This window comes from Acomys russatus, chromosome 12 (assembly GCF_903995435.1).
Source record: "Acomys russatus chromosome 12, mAcoRus1.1, whole genome shotgun sequence".
NCBI classification, from domain to species: Eukaryota; Metazoa; Chordata; class Mammalia; order Rodentia; family Muridae; genus Acomys; species Acomys russatus.
The window spans coordinates 56200883-56218001 of record NC_067148.1 but is presented as its reverse complement, the minus strand read 5'-3'; the positions used below and the strand labels follow the sequence as shown (position 1 = coordinate 56218001).

The window sequence follows — 17119 nt, the reverse complement described above, 5'->3', positions numbered from 1 at the left end:
AAACAGAAGTGATAAAGACACAAAGCGTACAAAGACCAGGATCTGGAGTCAATGAGAGCACAGTTCGATCTGTGACACGCCAGCCTGGTGTGGGGGGGGCATGGGGCGCCGTGTAATCCTCTTTGAGGAGGTCGTCTATGGCCACTGCGCTGTGTGAGAACAGGTCACTCTAGGAGTTCAGATGTCTCCTGGTAGAGCCTGGGAAAACAAAGCCCAGAAACCTGACATCTCTGCTCACAGGTGACCGAGGGTCTGGGCTTCCATAGCTCCTCTTCCCTGGCTTCCCTTCCTTCCAAACTCATTTCTTTGTTGTATGTTAGTAAAATGTGAGAGTCTGACTTGCAGTTGTTAGAAATCTGGTACGCACAGAACAGGTGTTTGGACCCTTTGACAAGACAGTGAAGGATCACAAGTTGAAAGAGCGCTTGGTTTTAAGGATCACAAGTTGAAGGAGCGCTTGGTTAAGGCCATTCAATATTTTCCCAAAAGTAACAAATCTATCAATTTGTTTTTGATGTTGCCTGGACACTGTCATTTTATTACACGGCTCCACCTGATATCATATATTGTAGCTAAAATGTCAACGTTTCATATACCCTAGGATGCAACTGGCAAATAATTCAATATGCCTCTATTATAAAGTCTTGGAGAAAGCCGTGGGTGATGCACACTCACATGTACACACGAGCACAGTCTTGCCATTCTGTGTGCCTGGAGTTAGGATCAAGGCTGCTGTCTGTAGAGAAGGCAGAAGTGCACCTGGGGATGGGTTAGTTCTGCCCCTTGGCACCACTGTTGACTGACTGATGCTGGACAAAGCTCTTCATCCTGGCCCCACCCTGATGTCCTACCTGCACAGTCTTTATAATAACATCAGCCTCATAGCGTTTAGACAGATGGCAAGCGAAAAAAATTAAGTATTCATCACTGAGAATAATATCTGAATCATAGTAAACATTCAAGTAAGTGTAAACTATTACTATTGCATGGTAAACATTTCCTAATCAGAAAGATTGTTGGTAGGGCTGGGGACATGGCTCAGTCAATAAAACACTCCTGGTGAAATCATAAGAACCTCTGTTTCAGTCCATACCAACTAAGAGAAAGCCATTGTGGCAGTGAGTACCTACAGTCCCACCACTGTGACTGTGTGTCTGTAATCCCACCACTGTGACAGTGTGTCCCTGCAATCCCACCACTGTGGCAGTGTGTCTGTAATCCCACCACTGTGGCAGTGTGTCTGTAATCCCACCACTGTGACAGTGTGTCTGTAATCCCACCTCTGTGGCAGTGTGTCTGTAATCCCACCACTGTGGCAGTGTGTCTGTAATCCCACCTCTGTGGCAGTGTGTCTGTAATCCCACCACTGTGGCAGTGTGTCTGTAATCCCACCTCTGTGGCAGTGTGTCTGTAATCCCACCTCTGTGGCAGTGTGTCTGTAATCCCACCTCTGTGGCAGTGTGTCTGTAATCCCACCTCTGTGGCTGTGTCCCTGTAATCCCACCTCTGTGGCAATGTGTCCCTGCAATCCCACCACTGTGGCAGTGTGTCTGTAATCCCACCTCTGTGGCTGTGTCCCTATAATCCCACCACTGTGTCAGTGTGTCTGTAATCCCACCACTGTGGCAGTGTGTCTGTAATCCCACCTCTGTGGCAGTGTGCCTATAATCCCACCACTGTGGCAGTGTGCCTGTAATCCCACCACTGTGGCAGTGTGCCTATAATCCCACCACTGTGGAGGAAGAGATGGGAGTGTTCCAGAGCCTTGCTGGACAGACAGTCTAGTGGAGTTAGCAAGCTTCTGCTTCACTGAGAGACTGTGTTTAAAAAAAAAAAAAAAAAAAAAAAAAAAGCCCTGCTAGAGTTCAATCCATCCCACAAACAGGAGAGGACAGACTCCCAAGAGTTGTTCTCTGACTTATACATGTGTGCCCATGGTACATGCATGTCTATATACACACGTGCTATGTATACACACACACAGTGATAGAGTCCAGACTTGAGAACTCAGAGAGCTTCCCCTGGGTTTTCCAGCCCCTTGGTGGACAGCCCAGGGCTCTCGGAAACACCTGTATCTTGAAGGTTTGGTGTAGTTTGAAGATTACCAAGTTTCTTTCTTTTTCTTTTAATGCTTATAAAAGCTGCACATTACCATTTACTGTGCCAGGTGAAGATTCTATAATTAAACGGCAGTCAAAAGAGCCAGGCATGGTGGTGCATGTGTGTAATGCCACCACTTGGGAAGCTGAGGCAGGGGCATCACAAGTTGGAGGCCAATATGAACAACAAAACAAGCCCATGAAAAACTTAAGAGAGATGTTATGTCTAAAGTTACATTTTAAAACTTTTGCTGTGTTTGCATGTGGGCTGAGGGAGGAGCGGCTCCTGTTGCTTAAATGGTTTTTCATTTCTTGAGGAAACAGTGAATTGGTATCGGCAGTAGGCTTTCTGTTCAGGGTGTTTTTGCTTAAAGAATTAGTTTTCTTAACAAAACTGCACTTCATTATGTTTAAGCTGCAGTGTTTTCTCTCCTTGGTTGATGTCTAATTTCAATATTTGTCAAGCTTGTTTAGGATAAAAAGAGTCTATTATCTGTAGACTCCATGGTAATAAACCCATAAGAAGGGGATTATTTTATGAAGCAGACAGTTGAATTAACTGCTCATTTCTTTCTTCCTCTGCACAATTTGAGGGGGCACAGGACACACTGGCTCATCCTTGCTTTCTGACTCCTTACTCGCTACACAGTGAAGGGATGTGGGGGATCAGTGGTCACCATCAGGGGAGCCTGTCAGCGTGACACACACACACACATTAGTGTGACACACTTCTCCTGTCTCTTGTTAGGCTCTGATGACATTCTTCAATAAAGTGATCGCCAATGAATCAAAAAACCGCATGAGCCTGTGGAACATTTCCACGGTGATGGCGCCCAACCTGTTCTTCAGCAGAAGCAAGCAGTCGGACTGCGAGGAGTTGCTGCTAGCCAACACTGCGGCCCACATCATCCGCCTGATGCTGAGATACCAGAAAATTCTGTGGAAGGTAGGTATCGCCTCTATGGCTGTCCAGTGCCCTTGTGAAAGACACCAGCTACAGGGAAGAAGTGACACGTGAGGGCAGGAGGATGAATTCTGAGAAAATAATTCACAGTTGCTTGTGGCATCCACACACAGTCAGCCTTCCCCATCCACAGGTTCTTCAACTGTGAGTTTAGGTAATCATGATTCCAAACACCCTCCCCAAATTGTGTGTCTGCACTGAGTGTCCTGTCATTAGACAGTAAATAGTACAATAGAAAAATAAAAAGCTATGCATGACAGTACAATTGCCCTGGAATAGGCACTGTGGACCATGCAAAGAGGAGGATTCGTGCAGGCTATGTGCAAGCACACGCCACGGTGAGCATCCAGGGATGTCAGAATCCCAGGAGTCCCCAGTACCAAGTGTCCTTGGAGACCAAGGGACAGCAGTGCATCCCTTTAACATGTTCTAGGCGTATTTTCTCTCCTTTCTCTAATCTCAGTGGCAGATGGGCCAGCTCTCGGTTCCAAGGTAATGACAGATAATCTTAAGTTTGAATCCTGTACCAATGTGAAGAGGGGTTAAGGGAAATTCCAGAAGCAAAGGATGAATCTACTAGTGCTTTCACTCATGTGATTCTTCTCCAGGTTCCATCTTTCTTGATCACCCAAGTGAGAAGGATGAATGAAGCCACCATGCTGTTGAAGAAGCAGCTCCCGAGTGTGAAGAAGCTGCTCAGGAGGAAGACTCTGGAACGGGAGGTGAGAGCATCAGTGGGTCAGAGAGAACCACAGAAAGGTTATAGGAGGACCATGGCAGGGCCATAACGGACCGCGGCAGGGCCATAGAGGACCGCTGCAGGGCCAGAGAGGACCGCTGCAGGGCCATAGAGGACCGCGGCAGGGCCATAGAGGACCGCGGCAGGGCCAGAGAGGACCGCGGCAGGGCCATAGAGGACCACAGCTGGGCATGGCTCTCTTCCATTTATGCTTTTACTTCTCAAAGGAGGATGAAGTTAATACACCATATAGATGTTGTGGAAAGTCTCCCCTTGAGGAGGTGGAGCCTCACTGGATGGGGTCACTGAGTAGGGGTGCCTTGAGGCTTTTGCCCAGTCCTACCTCTCCTGGCTGTCTGCTCCTGAGTGTGGCTACAGTGTGAACCGCCCGCCTGCCCCCTGCAGCTGCTGCCTGCCTTGCCTGCCAGGATCGATGATACCCATGGAACCATAAATCAAAATAAGCGTTTTCCCCCTTGAGCTGATCTAGGCAGGACATTTTATTGCAGCAGCAAGAACAGGACCGTGACAGTATATCAAAGAAATAGAAAAAGATTTCTCTGATGGCTGAAAAATGGAATAAATGTCAATTTTTAAAAAAGAAAATTAAGCATCTAGCATCCCCAGAGACTTTGCATTTAGTACAGTTATTTATGTTGAAATAGACATGGAAATGTTTTTCAAAAAAGTTCATTTTGCTGTAACTGAAGGCGGAGGAGGCCATGCATTTCAGGCATTGACTTTACTCAACTCCAAGGATGCAGAAACCACACAGCAGTTTAGGGGATAAAGGATCTAAGTGCCGTGGCTAGTCAGACACATGCAAGAGTGTGAGAGCAGCTGCACAGACAAGTGAGCCGGAGCCACCAATACAAAGATGGTAGTGATGCCGGGTCCAATGTGGGCATCCGGAGTGGACTCTAAGCTGCATCTTGAAGGATGAGCAGCACCATAAAGGAAGACCGGATGAGCACATGGGACAGTCGCGGAAGGGGCACAGTGCTTACCTTGTCCTGTCCACCTTCTGTGACTCTCCCTCAAAACAGAACAGCAGCCATAAACACCACACAGCCTGCTGGTCTTGGGAAGGTGTGGCCAGTTCCATCCTCACAACCTGTTGTGCGCGAGAAGGTGCAGCCGGCTCCATCTTCACTCCTCCTTGGCGGCACTGTTGGCACCCAGAGCTCTGACAGGTTCACACTAGTGGTTTCGGAGTTTCTTACACTTGTCGCTCTCATTCTGGAAGGGCTTACTGACAGGAGTATGTCATAGCGCGGCCAAAGCCTAGGTCAGGCTGCAGTCAGAAGAGCCTGGCCCCGTTCAGTTCATACAGTGAGCCTTGGTGATTGTATCATATACAAAAACCCAAGACAGTGGTATCTGTTTCACAGACTTGTCGTTAGGGTGGACTCTCGCGACGTGTGTCAGACCCGTTGTAAACTCTGTTTACAAGCTGCAGCGTCCTGAGAGTGCCAGCTGTTTTCACGTCTGGCTGGTCTGCAGAGCATCACGCTATATGCTCTACAGAATGCTCCAACCCCATTGTAATAGGTCTTCGTGCTTAATTAAATAACACGTTACAAATTCAAAATGTTGGCAAGAGCCAGTGAGGTGTCTCAGGCACTGAAGGTGCTTTCTGCACAGCCCCAAAGACCCAAGTTCAATCCCTGGGATCCACACAGTGGAAGGAGGGACCTAACGCCTACAAGCCGTCCTCTGGCCTTCACAAACACATACACAAGAAATAAGTAAATGAATAGATGAGACAGAAACTTGGAAAGACTATAGAATAAAATTTAGTCACTGCTGACTTCCACCCTTGGAGAAAAACAGTAGCACCATGGCCAGGTGTGTGTCCCCGGATTCTCTGTGTTCATGGAATAAATATTAATACACCCAGCCCTCTCCATCCGTCCATGGGCTGTATCTGGGAAGACTGGAAATGGTCTATAAATCAGAGCCACACTGGTTCTGAAGATGTACATTTTCGTTTAGTGCTAACTGTTCTCTCAGCAACGCATGACAACTCTTTATGTAGCATTTCTGGTGAGCTAGGCACAACGAGCCAGCTAGAAATGACTTACAGCACTGCAGGAGGGTGTGTGCAAGGGGTGTGTACCTGGACCATGTTCCACAGGACGCTGCTTGAGGACCAGTGGCCTTTTGTGTGTGCGGGTTGTAGAACCAGAGCTCTGATGACCCCAGTAGTGACTGTGTGTGTCCTTCCTATTTACATGACGGGCAGCATGCAGGAAACACTGTCTCTTGTTTTGCTTTCGTGGCTTAAGACACCAGAGTGTGTATCCTATAGTGGGGCTCCCCCACCTCTCTGTGTCCTTTCTGCATTCCTCTTTGGGTGCACAGAACCTTGTTTAGGCCGCCTAGATTGGTGAACCCCAAATTGTATCCTCTCTGTTCTCCTTATGATTTGAGCTTTAGCGAGTAAAATGGTATATGTGTCACTGCTTTCACAATTGAAATATGTTTGAATTTATAAGTGAGGAGGTGTGGGGTCAGAGTGCGTGAGCGCTTTATAATCTGATAAATTCCCAGTATTTTCCTCAAGGATTGTAGCAAACCAGAAGCTTCTTCCCGGGGTTAACCTGAAAGACGGAATGTGTTTTCTTTAGGTTTCAAGCCCAAAGACCTCAAAGGTACCACAAAAATCGCCTACTTCAAGACGAATGGTAAGAATTTTTTTCTGGCTCTGTGTGTGTGTGTGCGTATGTGTGTGTCTGTGTGTGTCTGTCGTCTGTGTGTGTGTCTGTGTGTGTCTGTTGTCTGTGTGTGTGTCTGTGTGTGTCTTTGTGCATGTAAGTGTGTGTGTAAGAGAGACTGGTGTGTGTGTGTCAGAGAGAGTGAGTGTGTCTGTGTGTCTGTAAAGAAAGAAACTGTGTGTCAGAGAGATAATGAATGTGTGCATCTAAGTATATGTGTGTGAAAGAGAGACTGTGGTGTTGTGTCAGAGTGCGTGTGTGTGTGTGTGGTGCTGGAGGGTGAACACAGGGCACTGTGTACACCCAGCGAGCAGGAAGGCTTCTGTCACTTTTCATCTTTGAGATGGTCTCGTTGTGTTAGCCTTACATAACAGCCCTTTCAACCCTATGAGCTGAACACACCATGCCCAGTCTCACAGCTATGGATTCCCTGCGTAGTATTCTGCGACCACGCCCACGACACTCTTGTCTAATTTGGGCCTTAACCCGCCCTTCACGATGGCTCTTTCAAGTTTGCGCCTGAAGCAATGGTGCAGCAACTTAGCTCATGACTCAGGTGTGCGCTTAGGTACCCTGTACAAATGTATGAGGGGTATCAAAATTATAAGGGACGTGACTTTGTTCTGATAAGAGGCCCAGTGATGTCAGGGTATGAGCTGATCATACAAAGACACCGGGAGCTCAGAGGACAAGGTGCTGAGGTGATGGAAGGTGTTTTAGGAATGTGGTCTTGACTGCAGTAAGCTGTGGTCTCCGTGCACGCACCCCCAGCTCCAAATCCCTGCACATGGGTTCCCTGGCACGCTGTCTTAGTTCTGGAAGGTGCTATTAGGACATACTATAAGAGCTGACCTGGTCTTAAATACTCTGCGTTGGTTTCCTACCATAACAATGTACCATAGCTGTGATGGCTAAGACAGTTGGCGTCTATGCTCTTCCGATTTTGGAGCTTAAAATCCAAATCAGAAGTGTCAGTATGGTGGGTTTCCTGTGTGCACTGTGAGTGAAAGGACTATTCCAGGCTCCTCTGCTTGCCTTTGGTGATGCTAAGAGTCCTTGGCAGATATGCCACTCTAGTGTCCACCACTGTCTTCCTGTGGTGTCCTCACTGTGTGTGTCCTGTAGCCTCCACCACTGTCCTCCTGTGGTGTCCTCACTGTGTGTGTCCTGTCGCCTCCACCATTGTCCTCCTGAGATGTCCTCACTGTGTGTGTCCTGTCGCCTCCACCACTGTCCTCCTGTGGTGTCCTCACTGTGTGTCCTGTAGCCTCCACCACTGTCCTCCTGTGGTGTCCTCACTGTGTGTGTCCTGTAGCCTCCACCACTGTCCTCCTGTGGTGTCCTCACTGTGTGTGTCCTGTAGCCTCCGCCACTGTCCTCCTGTGGTGTCCTCACTGTGTGTGTCCTGTCGCCTCCGCCACTGTCCTCCTGTGGTGTCCTCACTGTGTGTCCTGTCGCCTCCGCCACTGTCCTCCTGTGGTGTCCTCACTGTGTGTCCTGTAGCCGCCGCCACTGTCCTCCTGTGGTGTCCTCACTGTGTGTGTCCTGTCGCCTCCACCATTGTCCTCCTGAGATGTCCTCACTGTGTGTGTCCTGTCGCCTCCACCACTGTCCTCCTGTGGTGTCCTCACTGTGTGTCCTGTAGCCGCCGCCACTGTCCTCCTGTGGTGTCCTCACTGTGTGTGTCCTGTCGCCTCCACCATTGTCCTCCTGTGGTGTCCTCACTGTGTGTGTCCTGTAGTCTCTGCCACTGTCCTCCTGTGGTGTCCTCACTGTGTGTCCTGTCGCCTCCGCCACTGTCCTCCTGTGGTGTCCTCACTGTGTGTGTCCTGTCACCTCCACTATTGTTCTCCTGTGGTGTCCTCACTGTGTGTCCTGTCACCTCCACCACTGTCCTCCTGTGGTGTCCTCACTGTGTGTCCTGTAGCCTCTGCCACTGTCCTCCTGTGGTGTCCTCACTGTGTGTGTCCTGTAGCCTCCACCATTGTCCTCCTGTGGTGTCCTCACTGTGTGTGTCCTGTAGCCTCTGCCACTGTCCTCCTGTGGTGTCCTCACTATGTGTGTCCTGTAGCCTCTGCCACTGTCCTCCTGTGGTGTCCTCACTGTGTGTGTCCTGTCGCCTCCACCATTGTCCTCCTGTGGTGTCCTCACTGTGTGTGTCCTGTAGTCTCTGCCACTGTCCTCCTGTGGTGTCCTCACTGTGTGTCCTGTCGCCTCCGCCACTGTCCTCCTGTGGTGTCCTCACTGTGTGTGTCCTGTCACCTCCACTATTGTTCTCCTGTGGTGTCCTCACTGTGTGTCCTGTCACCTCCACCACTGTCCTCCTGTGGTGTCCTCACTGTGTGTGTCCTGTAGCCTGCACCACTGTCCTCCTGTGGTGTCCTCACTGTGTGTGTGCTGTAGCCTGCACCACTGTCCTCCTGTGGTGTCCTCACTGTGTGTGTCCTGTCGCCTCCACCATTGTTCTCCTGTGGTGTCCTCACTGTGTGTCCTGTAGCCTCCGCCACTGTCCTCCTGTGGTGTCCTCACTGTGTGTGTCCTGTCACCTCCACCATTGTTCTCCTGTGGTGTCCTCACTGTGTGTGTCCTGTCGCCTCCGCCACTGTCCTCCTGTGGTGTCCTCACTGTGTGTCCTGTCGCCTCCGCCACTGTCCTCCTGTGGTGTCCTCACTGTGTGTGTCCTGTAGCCGCCGCCACTGTCCTCCTGTGGTGTCCTCACTGTGTGTGTCCTGTAGCCTCCGCCACTGTCCTCCTGTGGTGTCCTCACTATGTGTGTCCTGTCGCCTCCGCCACTGTCCTCCTGTGGTGTCCTCACTGTGTGTGTCCTGTCGCCTCCACCATTGTCCTCCTGTGGTGTCCTCACTGTGTGTGTCCTGTAGTCTCTGCCACTGTCCTCCTGTGGTGTCCTCACTGTGTGTCCTGTCGCCTCCGCCACTGTCCTCCTGTGGTGTCCTCACTGTGTGTGTCCTGTCACCTCCACCATTGTTCTCCTGTGGTGTCCTCACTGTGTGTCCTGTAGCCTCTGCCACTGTCCTCCTGTGGTGTCCTCACTGTGTGTGTCCTGTAGCCTCCACCATTGTCCTCCTGTGGTGTCCTCACTGTGTGTGTCCTGTAGCCTCTGCCACTGTCCTCCTGTGGTGTCCTCACTATGTGTGTCCTGTAGCCTCTGCCACTGTCCTCCTGTGGTGTCCTCACTGTGTGTGTCCTGTCGCCTCCACCATTGTCCTCCTGTGGTGTCCTCACTGTGTGTGTCCTGTAGTCTCTGCCACTGTCCTCCTGTGGTGTCCTCACTGTGTGTCCTGTCGCCTCCGCCACTGTCCTCCTGTGGTGTCCTCACTGTGTGTGTCCTGTCACCTCCACCATTGTTCTCCTGTGGTGTCCTCACTGTGTGTCCTGTAGCCTCTGCCACTGTCCTCCTGTGGTGTCCTCACTGTGTGTGTCCTGTAGCCTGCACCACTGTCCTCCTGTGGTGTCCTCACTGTGTGTGTGCTGTAGCCTGCACCACTGTCCTCCTGTGGTGTCCTCACTGTGTGTGTCCTGTCGCCTCCACCATTGTTCTCCTGTGGTGTCCTCACTGTGTGTCCTGTAGCCTCCGCCACTGTCCTCCTGTGGTGTCCTCACTGTGTGTGTCCTGTCGCCTCCACCATTGTCCTCCTGTGGTGTCCTCACTGTGTGTCCTATAGCCTCTGCCACTGTCCTCCTGTGGTGTCCTCACTGTGTGTGTCCTGTATCCTCCGCCACTGTCCTCCTGTGGTGTCCTCACTGTGTGTCCTCCGTCTCTTTTTCTCTCCTTAGGACACAGGTCTTATCAGAGTAATACTTTTTGGCTGGACTAAGCCTTTACTAATTACTCCACACTTGAGCCTGTTCCAGATAGGGTCATATTCTGAGGTCCTAGAGGTTAAAACTTTTATGTATTATTTCAAGAGACCAGTTAGCATAATGTTCTGACTGTATACATTGTGTCAGTTCATATGCATGTGTATTGTGTGTGTGTGTGTATATGTGTATGTGTGTGTGTGTGTGTGTGTGTGTGTGTGTGTGTGTGTGTGTCTTAAAGTAGGCTTTTTAGGATATTATTCAATAAAGATAGTGGTAACTATCATTAGATGTTTGTCAGAATCCACATTTTCTTCCCTATGGTCCCAAACCATTTGAGCGAGGCCTAAGTGATTATAGTGAGTAGAGACCCAGGTCAGGTAGAGTTTTAATCCTCTGATAAAGTGTGAAGGCATGTTCCACCCTGGTTGAGGTGTGTGTGTGTGTGTGTGTGTGTGTGTGTGTGTGTGTGTGTGTGTGTATGTGTGTGTGCATGTGTGTCTCTCATTCTGAACGCTCCTGGTTTTCATCTCTCAGTGGAGTCATAGGCTTTCCCCCTAGTTTGACCATGTTTCCATCTTTCCTCACTGGCAGTCTGACGTACCGGAAGGCGTCATAAGGGTCCACGCCCCACTTCTGTCCAAAGTTTCGATGGCCATACAGCTCACCAGTCAGACCAAAGCCAAAGACATCCTGGCGAAATTTCAGTGTGAGAACAGGTGAGTGCACCAGCCTGCAGGCTACCAGCGCAGATGCCCTGTCACCAGGTGGGCACGCCACGCCGCCACCTACAGCTGTGGCATTTGAACAATTGCAGCTGTTACCTGGGATGTTACCAGTAGATTGCATGGGTTAAAATTTGAGGCTGGTTAGACAGTGGCTTTCTCACCACCAGGCCGGTTTCTAAAGGAGTTGGTACCTGTGGGATTCTTTTATGGAGATTTATTTTTATATTTTTCTCATGCACCTGTGTATGTGCCACGTGTGAAGGTGCCCACGGAGGCCCTGTTGGATCCGTGGAGCTTAAGTTATAGGCAGTTGTAATCTACCTAATGTGGGTGCTGGGAGTTGAACTCAGCTTACTGGAAGACAGGCAAGCCTTCCCTGTGGCCGAGTGGTTCTTCTCGTGATAATGTTATTTGGTCAATGAGTTTTATCTTTCATTAAAATAAAAAAATACGGCAGTTAGTTTTGTCAATAGCTTGACCAAATTTCCGGGAGTATCATGTACGCTTGACGTCCTCTTTGCTCCATTTAAAACCTGTGAGCCATCCTCGTGAGTGTCTGAAGCGTGTATCCCCAGAAGTGACCATAAAAGAACGTCAGCCGACTCTATAGGAATGTATGCTTGAACAGAAACACCTGACACTACAGTTTGCAAGCGGCAAGATTTACCAGTGGGAACGTAGGTGTGGCTTGATTATTTCTAGTGAGAGCTGTGCATATCCTTAAGCATTTAGGGCCCTGCCTCCAACAGTGTGCGCTGCATGATAGCATTCACGCAATAGTTTTGAAATGACAGGTGCCGTACGTGGGGCTAAGTTACTGATTATGACTGGGGTGAGAGGCATGGCCATAGAGGAGCAGCGTAAAGGATGCCTGTGGCATTAGAACACTTGCCTGCGATGGGCGGGGTTAGCAAGCCTCTGACAGTGTGTTGAACTTAATGCAATGTGAGCACAAGTGTCACCGTGTTCAGTGTATGGCAGGTAGATTTTAGTGTCCTGATTGGGGCACCGTGTTATACTTTGGCAAAAATGCCATCATTAGTGAAAATGGACACAAAGAATTTGTATTATTTTTCACAGCAATATGTAAAGCTATAATTACGTCAATGGAGACAGAAGCAGGGGAAGCCAGAGGCAGGCTGTGATGGTAGACGCTGTGATGGCAGACGCTGTGATGGCAGACGCTGTGATGGTAGATGTTTTAATGGCAGACGCTGTGATGGCAGACGCTGTGATGGCAGACGCTGTGATGGTAGATGCTGTGATGGTAGACGTCAGGCTGGTTGTCAGGGCTCCAGGGGTGGGAGGCATCGGGACTGAGAAGGCATGCCATTGGCTGCCAGTTATTAATACTGAGTCCTGGTCACCTGTTATGTTTATTTTGCAAATCCTTCAAGTTGTATACTTGTGATTCATGAACTTTATGTGTAGGCAAGAGCGCACGCGCACGCGCGCGCGCGCACACACACACACACACACACACACATACATTAAAGTCCAGCCAAGCAAGATGCCCAAAAGAGAGAAGGCCAAGGGGAAGAAAGTGGCCCCAGCCCCCACCTCATGAAGAAATGGCTGATCAAAAAGGTGGGGAATCCTCTTTTTTGAACCAAGAACTAAGAACTTCAGCATTGGACAGGTCATCAGCCAAAAGACATCTCATTCTCCTCATCCAATGGCCACATCAGGCCACAGCGGCAAAGCGACATCCTCTATAAGCAGCTCAAACTACCTTCTGCTATGAACCAGTTCACCATCTTGATCGAGAACAAGAAGGCTCTGCTGCTGGTGGTTGCCCATGACGTAGACCCCATTGAGCTGGTGGTCTTCCTGCCTGCCATGTGTCACAAGATGGGGTCTCCTGTTGCATCATCAAGGGAAAGGCCAGCCTGGGGCAGCTGGTCCACAGGAAGACTCACACCACTGCTGCCTTCACACAGGTTAGCTCGGAAGACAGGGTGCTCTGGCTAAGCTGCTGGAAGCTATCAGGACCAATTACAACGACAGATAGAATGAGATCTGTCGCCACTGGGTAGGCAACATCCTGGGTCCTAAATCTGTGGCTCGCATTGCCAAGCTGGAAAAGGCAAAGGCTAAAGAACTCACCACTAAACTGGGTTAAATGTACACTGCTAGGTTTCATGTACATAAATACAATTTTTGCAATATCCTCAACATTTTGTATTAGAAAGGAAAAGGAGAGGCTAGAGAGATGGCTCAGTGCTTAAGAGCACTGACTGCTCTTCCAGAGGACCCGGGTTCAATTCCCAGCAACCACGTAGCAGCTCACACCTGTCTGTAACTCCAGTTCCAGGAGTTCCAACACCCTCACAAAGACACATGCAGGCAAAACAGCAATGCATGTGAAACAAAATTAATAAATCATTTCAAAAAGAAAAAACAAAGGAAAAGGAGAACAGACAGGCTACCAGGAGCCTGAGCAGTATTGTAACTCTATTGCTGGCCCAGGCATCTCAAAATACCATAGTTATCATACATAGATGGCCATACACAATACCATAGTTATCATACATAGGTGGCCATACAAAATACCATAGTTATCATATATAGGTGGCCATACAAAATACCATAGTTATCATGCATAGGTGGCCATACAAAATACCATAGTTATCATATATAGGTGGCCATACACAATACCATAGTTATCATGCATAGGTGGCCATGCAAAAACTTGAAATCTCATTGCAAGGTGTTGGCATCTGGTAAATTCCTAAGTTATTTAATAAGTTACAAAATCCTCAATTAGACCTTTTGTAGAAAGAAAATGCTCTGGCTCAGTGAGCTTGCTTAGTGGGTTAAAGGTGTTTGCTGCCAAGCTTGCCGCCCTGAGTTGGGTTCCCAGGGCACACATAGTAGAAAGAGACCACAGACTGCCCTCTGACTTCCGGTCATGCCCCGTGGCACATGCATCCATTCCCCAAATAAACACGATATTTTAGAGAGGCACTATTTGTGATAGAAAATAAACTAGGCCTGGTGACTAGAGATAGACTTCACGCCTCCAAGACAACCTCAGTAGATCCATGCTGCCCTACCTCCCTGAGAAGCTCTGGTCACCTCAGCTGTCTCACAATGGAAACATGGGGTGAAGCAAAACTGCTCACCTCCTGACCTTGAACGGGAAAGAGGAAGTGTCTGGGGTCACACACTCTCCTCTGAGGGCATGCGTCCCATGGTCTGAACACTAACACTACATAACCCACCCATGGGGGTTTAAATGCTTCCCACATGGGGACCTTTGTGGGGCACTCCAAACTGTGGACCTTTGTGAGGCACCCCAAACCCAGTCCTAGCAGAAACATACAGATGGCATTTGACCAAAGATACAGAGATGAAGAAAAATGCCCACATGGAAAGACTTTCAGCATCACCCACGAAGGAAATGCAAATTGAAACCACATTGGCAATCACAGTGGCACATCGTGGCACATCCGTGAGGCTTCTAAAGCAATGCAGCAACCCCAAGTACTGCAAAGACACAGAGAGCGATATTGTGTGGGCAATATTCAATCAGTCAGTCAGCCAGTCTATAAAGTCGTCTTGCAGCTTGTTTTAAAACTACGTAACAGCATGGCCTGGTATCCATACTCCCGGACGTTTTTCCCCCTGACATGAAGACGGCATCAACACAACCCAGAGCAGCTTTGTTTAAACAAAGCCAAATAAACCCCAGAAATCCTCCACTGGGGACGTGACTAAACCGTGCCAGATCCCAGGAAACTCTCTCTGCAGGGACGAAAATGGAGAAGGACTTCCCAGGGTCCCTAGGGATCGGTGCCGAGTGGGAAAAAAGCCAGTACCAAAAGCCTCTGCGCTGCTCTGCCAATTGGTTCACACTTGGGAAATCAAGAAATTATACAGACGAGGTGGCATTTACATCGCCAGGATCGGGTGAGGGACAAGGTGTTAAGCATGGCCAGAACAGGGCAGCAGTGAGTGTCTTGGGGCAACGGTGCTGGATGTCACGGCTGAATCAGTCAGCGCTCTCTCCATGAAGTTGCACCTCATCTCCTCAGGGTGTTGCTGTTAGCGAAAGTGCGAAGGGTACATAGGGTCCACATGCATTATTTCTAAAAATGATAGTAAAATATATAGTTACCTCAGAGAAAGACCACGCTGCTAAGAACAAGTAATAGAAAGGGAAGAGCAGCGAGCTTCCTTCTCAGCAGGACTGAAGACTGTCCCTGAGTCTCCGTGACTGGCACCTTCCTTTGAATCCTCTTGCCCCAGCCTTCTAAACTTGGGATAGAAAAGTTGGATTGGACAACTGCTTTCTCTGTCTTCTTTTTATTATGTGGCCGACTTGGAAATAAATCCCCTTTAGGTGTTTTTGTTTGTTTGTTTGTTTGTTTGTTTTTCTTTTAAAGCAGTAGGGAAGCCTGGAGCTGTGACACAGGCTGAATAGGGAGTGCATTCAGAGGCAGCAAACGCAGAGGCACACCTGGCTTCTTTTGGGCGGAGAGAATTGTGGCCAGTGACAGGGCAGTGTTAGACAGGCCACCACATGGGCATCACCACCCTTCTCCTGAGGTGCTGGATTCCTAGCTAGAGTTTGTTCTCTGTTACCATGGCCACTGAGCAACCTCAGGTTCTTGTTGCTGATGTCACGACTTCAGCTTTGTGGAGTGTATTTTGTCGAGACAGAATGGCTTGTCGGTATTCACCGTGGATCCTGAGAGAACTCTAAAGCCGTTGCCTTCTCTGCTTTTCAGTCACAGTTCATCCGGATGTATTAAGATGCAGAACCAAAGGCTATACGAAGTTGGAGGGAACATAGGTAAGCAAGTGTCTTCCACCACCTCTACCCCCACGTCCCGTGACATGCTGCTCGTGCCATGGGCGTGGCTTCCTCTGCCCCCGGCCCGTGACATGCTGCTCGTGCCATGGGCGTGGCTTCCTCTGCCCCCACGTCCCGTGACATGCTGCTCGTACCGTGCGGGTGGCTTCTTGTTGTTCTTATTCTTTTCTACAAGTTTTCTAGATTAAAATTTTAAAAATCAGCAGGTGTCTGCAGGTTTCATAATTCCACATAAAAGCAGTCACATGATTTTTCTCCAATATTCTCAAAATGGAAGCGAGGTGACAACTTTGGGGCCTTTTTCATGTGACTCTTAAAGTTCAAAGCTGTTTCCTGCTGAACTCACAAAACAACAGAGCTGAGAACTTGCTGACCGTGGCTCCCTGTTCTCGCTCACGGCCCCAGGTCATTCTGTTTCCCCGATGAGCATAGGTCCAAAGGCGAGTGTGCCTTTGTCCGTGTCCTCTGTGGCTGATGGGTTCTCTGCATTCTCTTTTATTTGTGGCCAGTGCCTCTCTGTTCTCCTCGGGGATTTCCTTTCCTGCCCAATCAGGGCCGTGCTCTACCTGTGCCTCAGTTTACCCCTGCACCATAACCTTTTCCCTCCCATCAGCATCAATCCCATCTAAAATAGTTCTCAAAGCACTGAGGAACCTTGGGACTGTGACACCGGCTGAGGAGGGAGTGCGTTCAGTTCTCACAGAACACAGAAACAAAACTTGAATTCTTTTAAATGACAAGAACTGTGGCCAGGGACAGGGAGACGTTTAGGCAGGCAGCCATGCCAGTGGTGCCACCTGTACCTGCGGTGTACTGCTATGCTAGCGATCTCGGCACACGGGGAGCTTAGAGCCCTGGAGGATCATGAATTTCAGAACACCCTGGAAAATATGGTGACCCTGTGTCTCAAGTACAAAAAAAAGCGATTTCTGATTTCTTTCCTCTTTAGAAAACTCTGCTGCCACCTTCAATCCGCCCCCATTTCTTTGCTCCACTTGGCTCCGCTTCACAACACACCTTCTTCAGTCCTGTCTCCTGTACATTTCCTCCTTCCAGTTTCTTCTCTCTTGAAAGCACGCATCCTCAACTCCTCACCAAAACCACCCTCTCATCCAGGACACCAGAGAGCTCACACCAAAAACGCAGGCACCACCTTCTAAGCAACTGCCTGACTTGAGGGTCCCCATCTGCTGCTGAGGAGGGGGGTTTCCTCCTGCTCCTCCGAGTCTCTGTC

General features: G+C 49.3%; 1 protein-coding gene across 1 annotated transcript in view; it reads left to right on the top strand.

Annotated features, from left to right (window-relative positions):
- Positions 1-17119, top strand: part of Arhgap28 (Rho GTPase activating protein 28) — a 154221-nt gene that overhangs the window by 134751 nt on the left and 2351 nt on the right. Inside the window, exons 13-17 of the mRNA XM_051154464.1 lie at positions 2848-3045; positions 3672-3785; positions 6433-6489; positions 10933-11057; positions 15800-15864. Coding sequence (XP_051010421.1) covers positions 2848-3045; positions 3672-3785; positions 6433-6489; positions 10933-11057; positions 15800-15864 — 559 coding nt within the window. The remainder of the gene's footprint in view (positions 1-2847; positions 3046-3671; positions 3786-6432; positions 6490-10932; positions 11058-15799; positions 15865-17119) is intronic.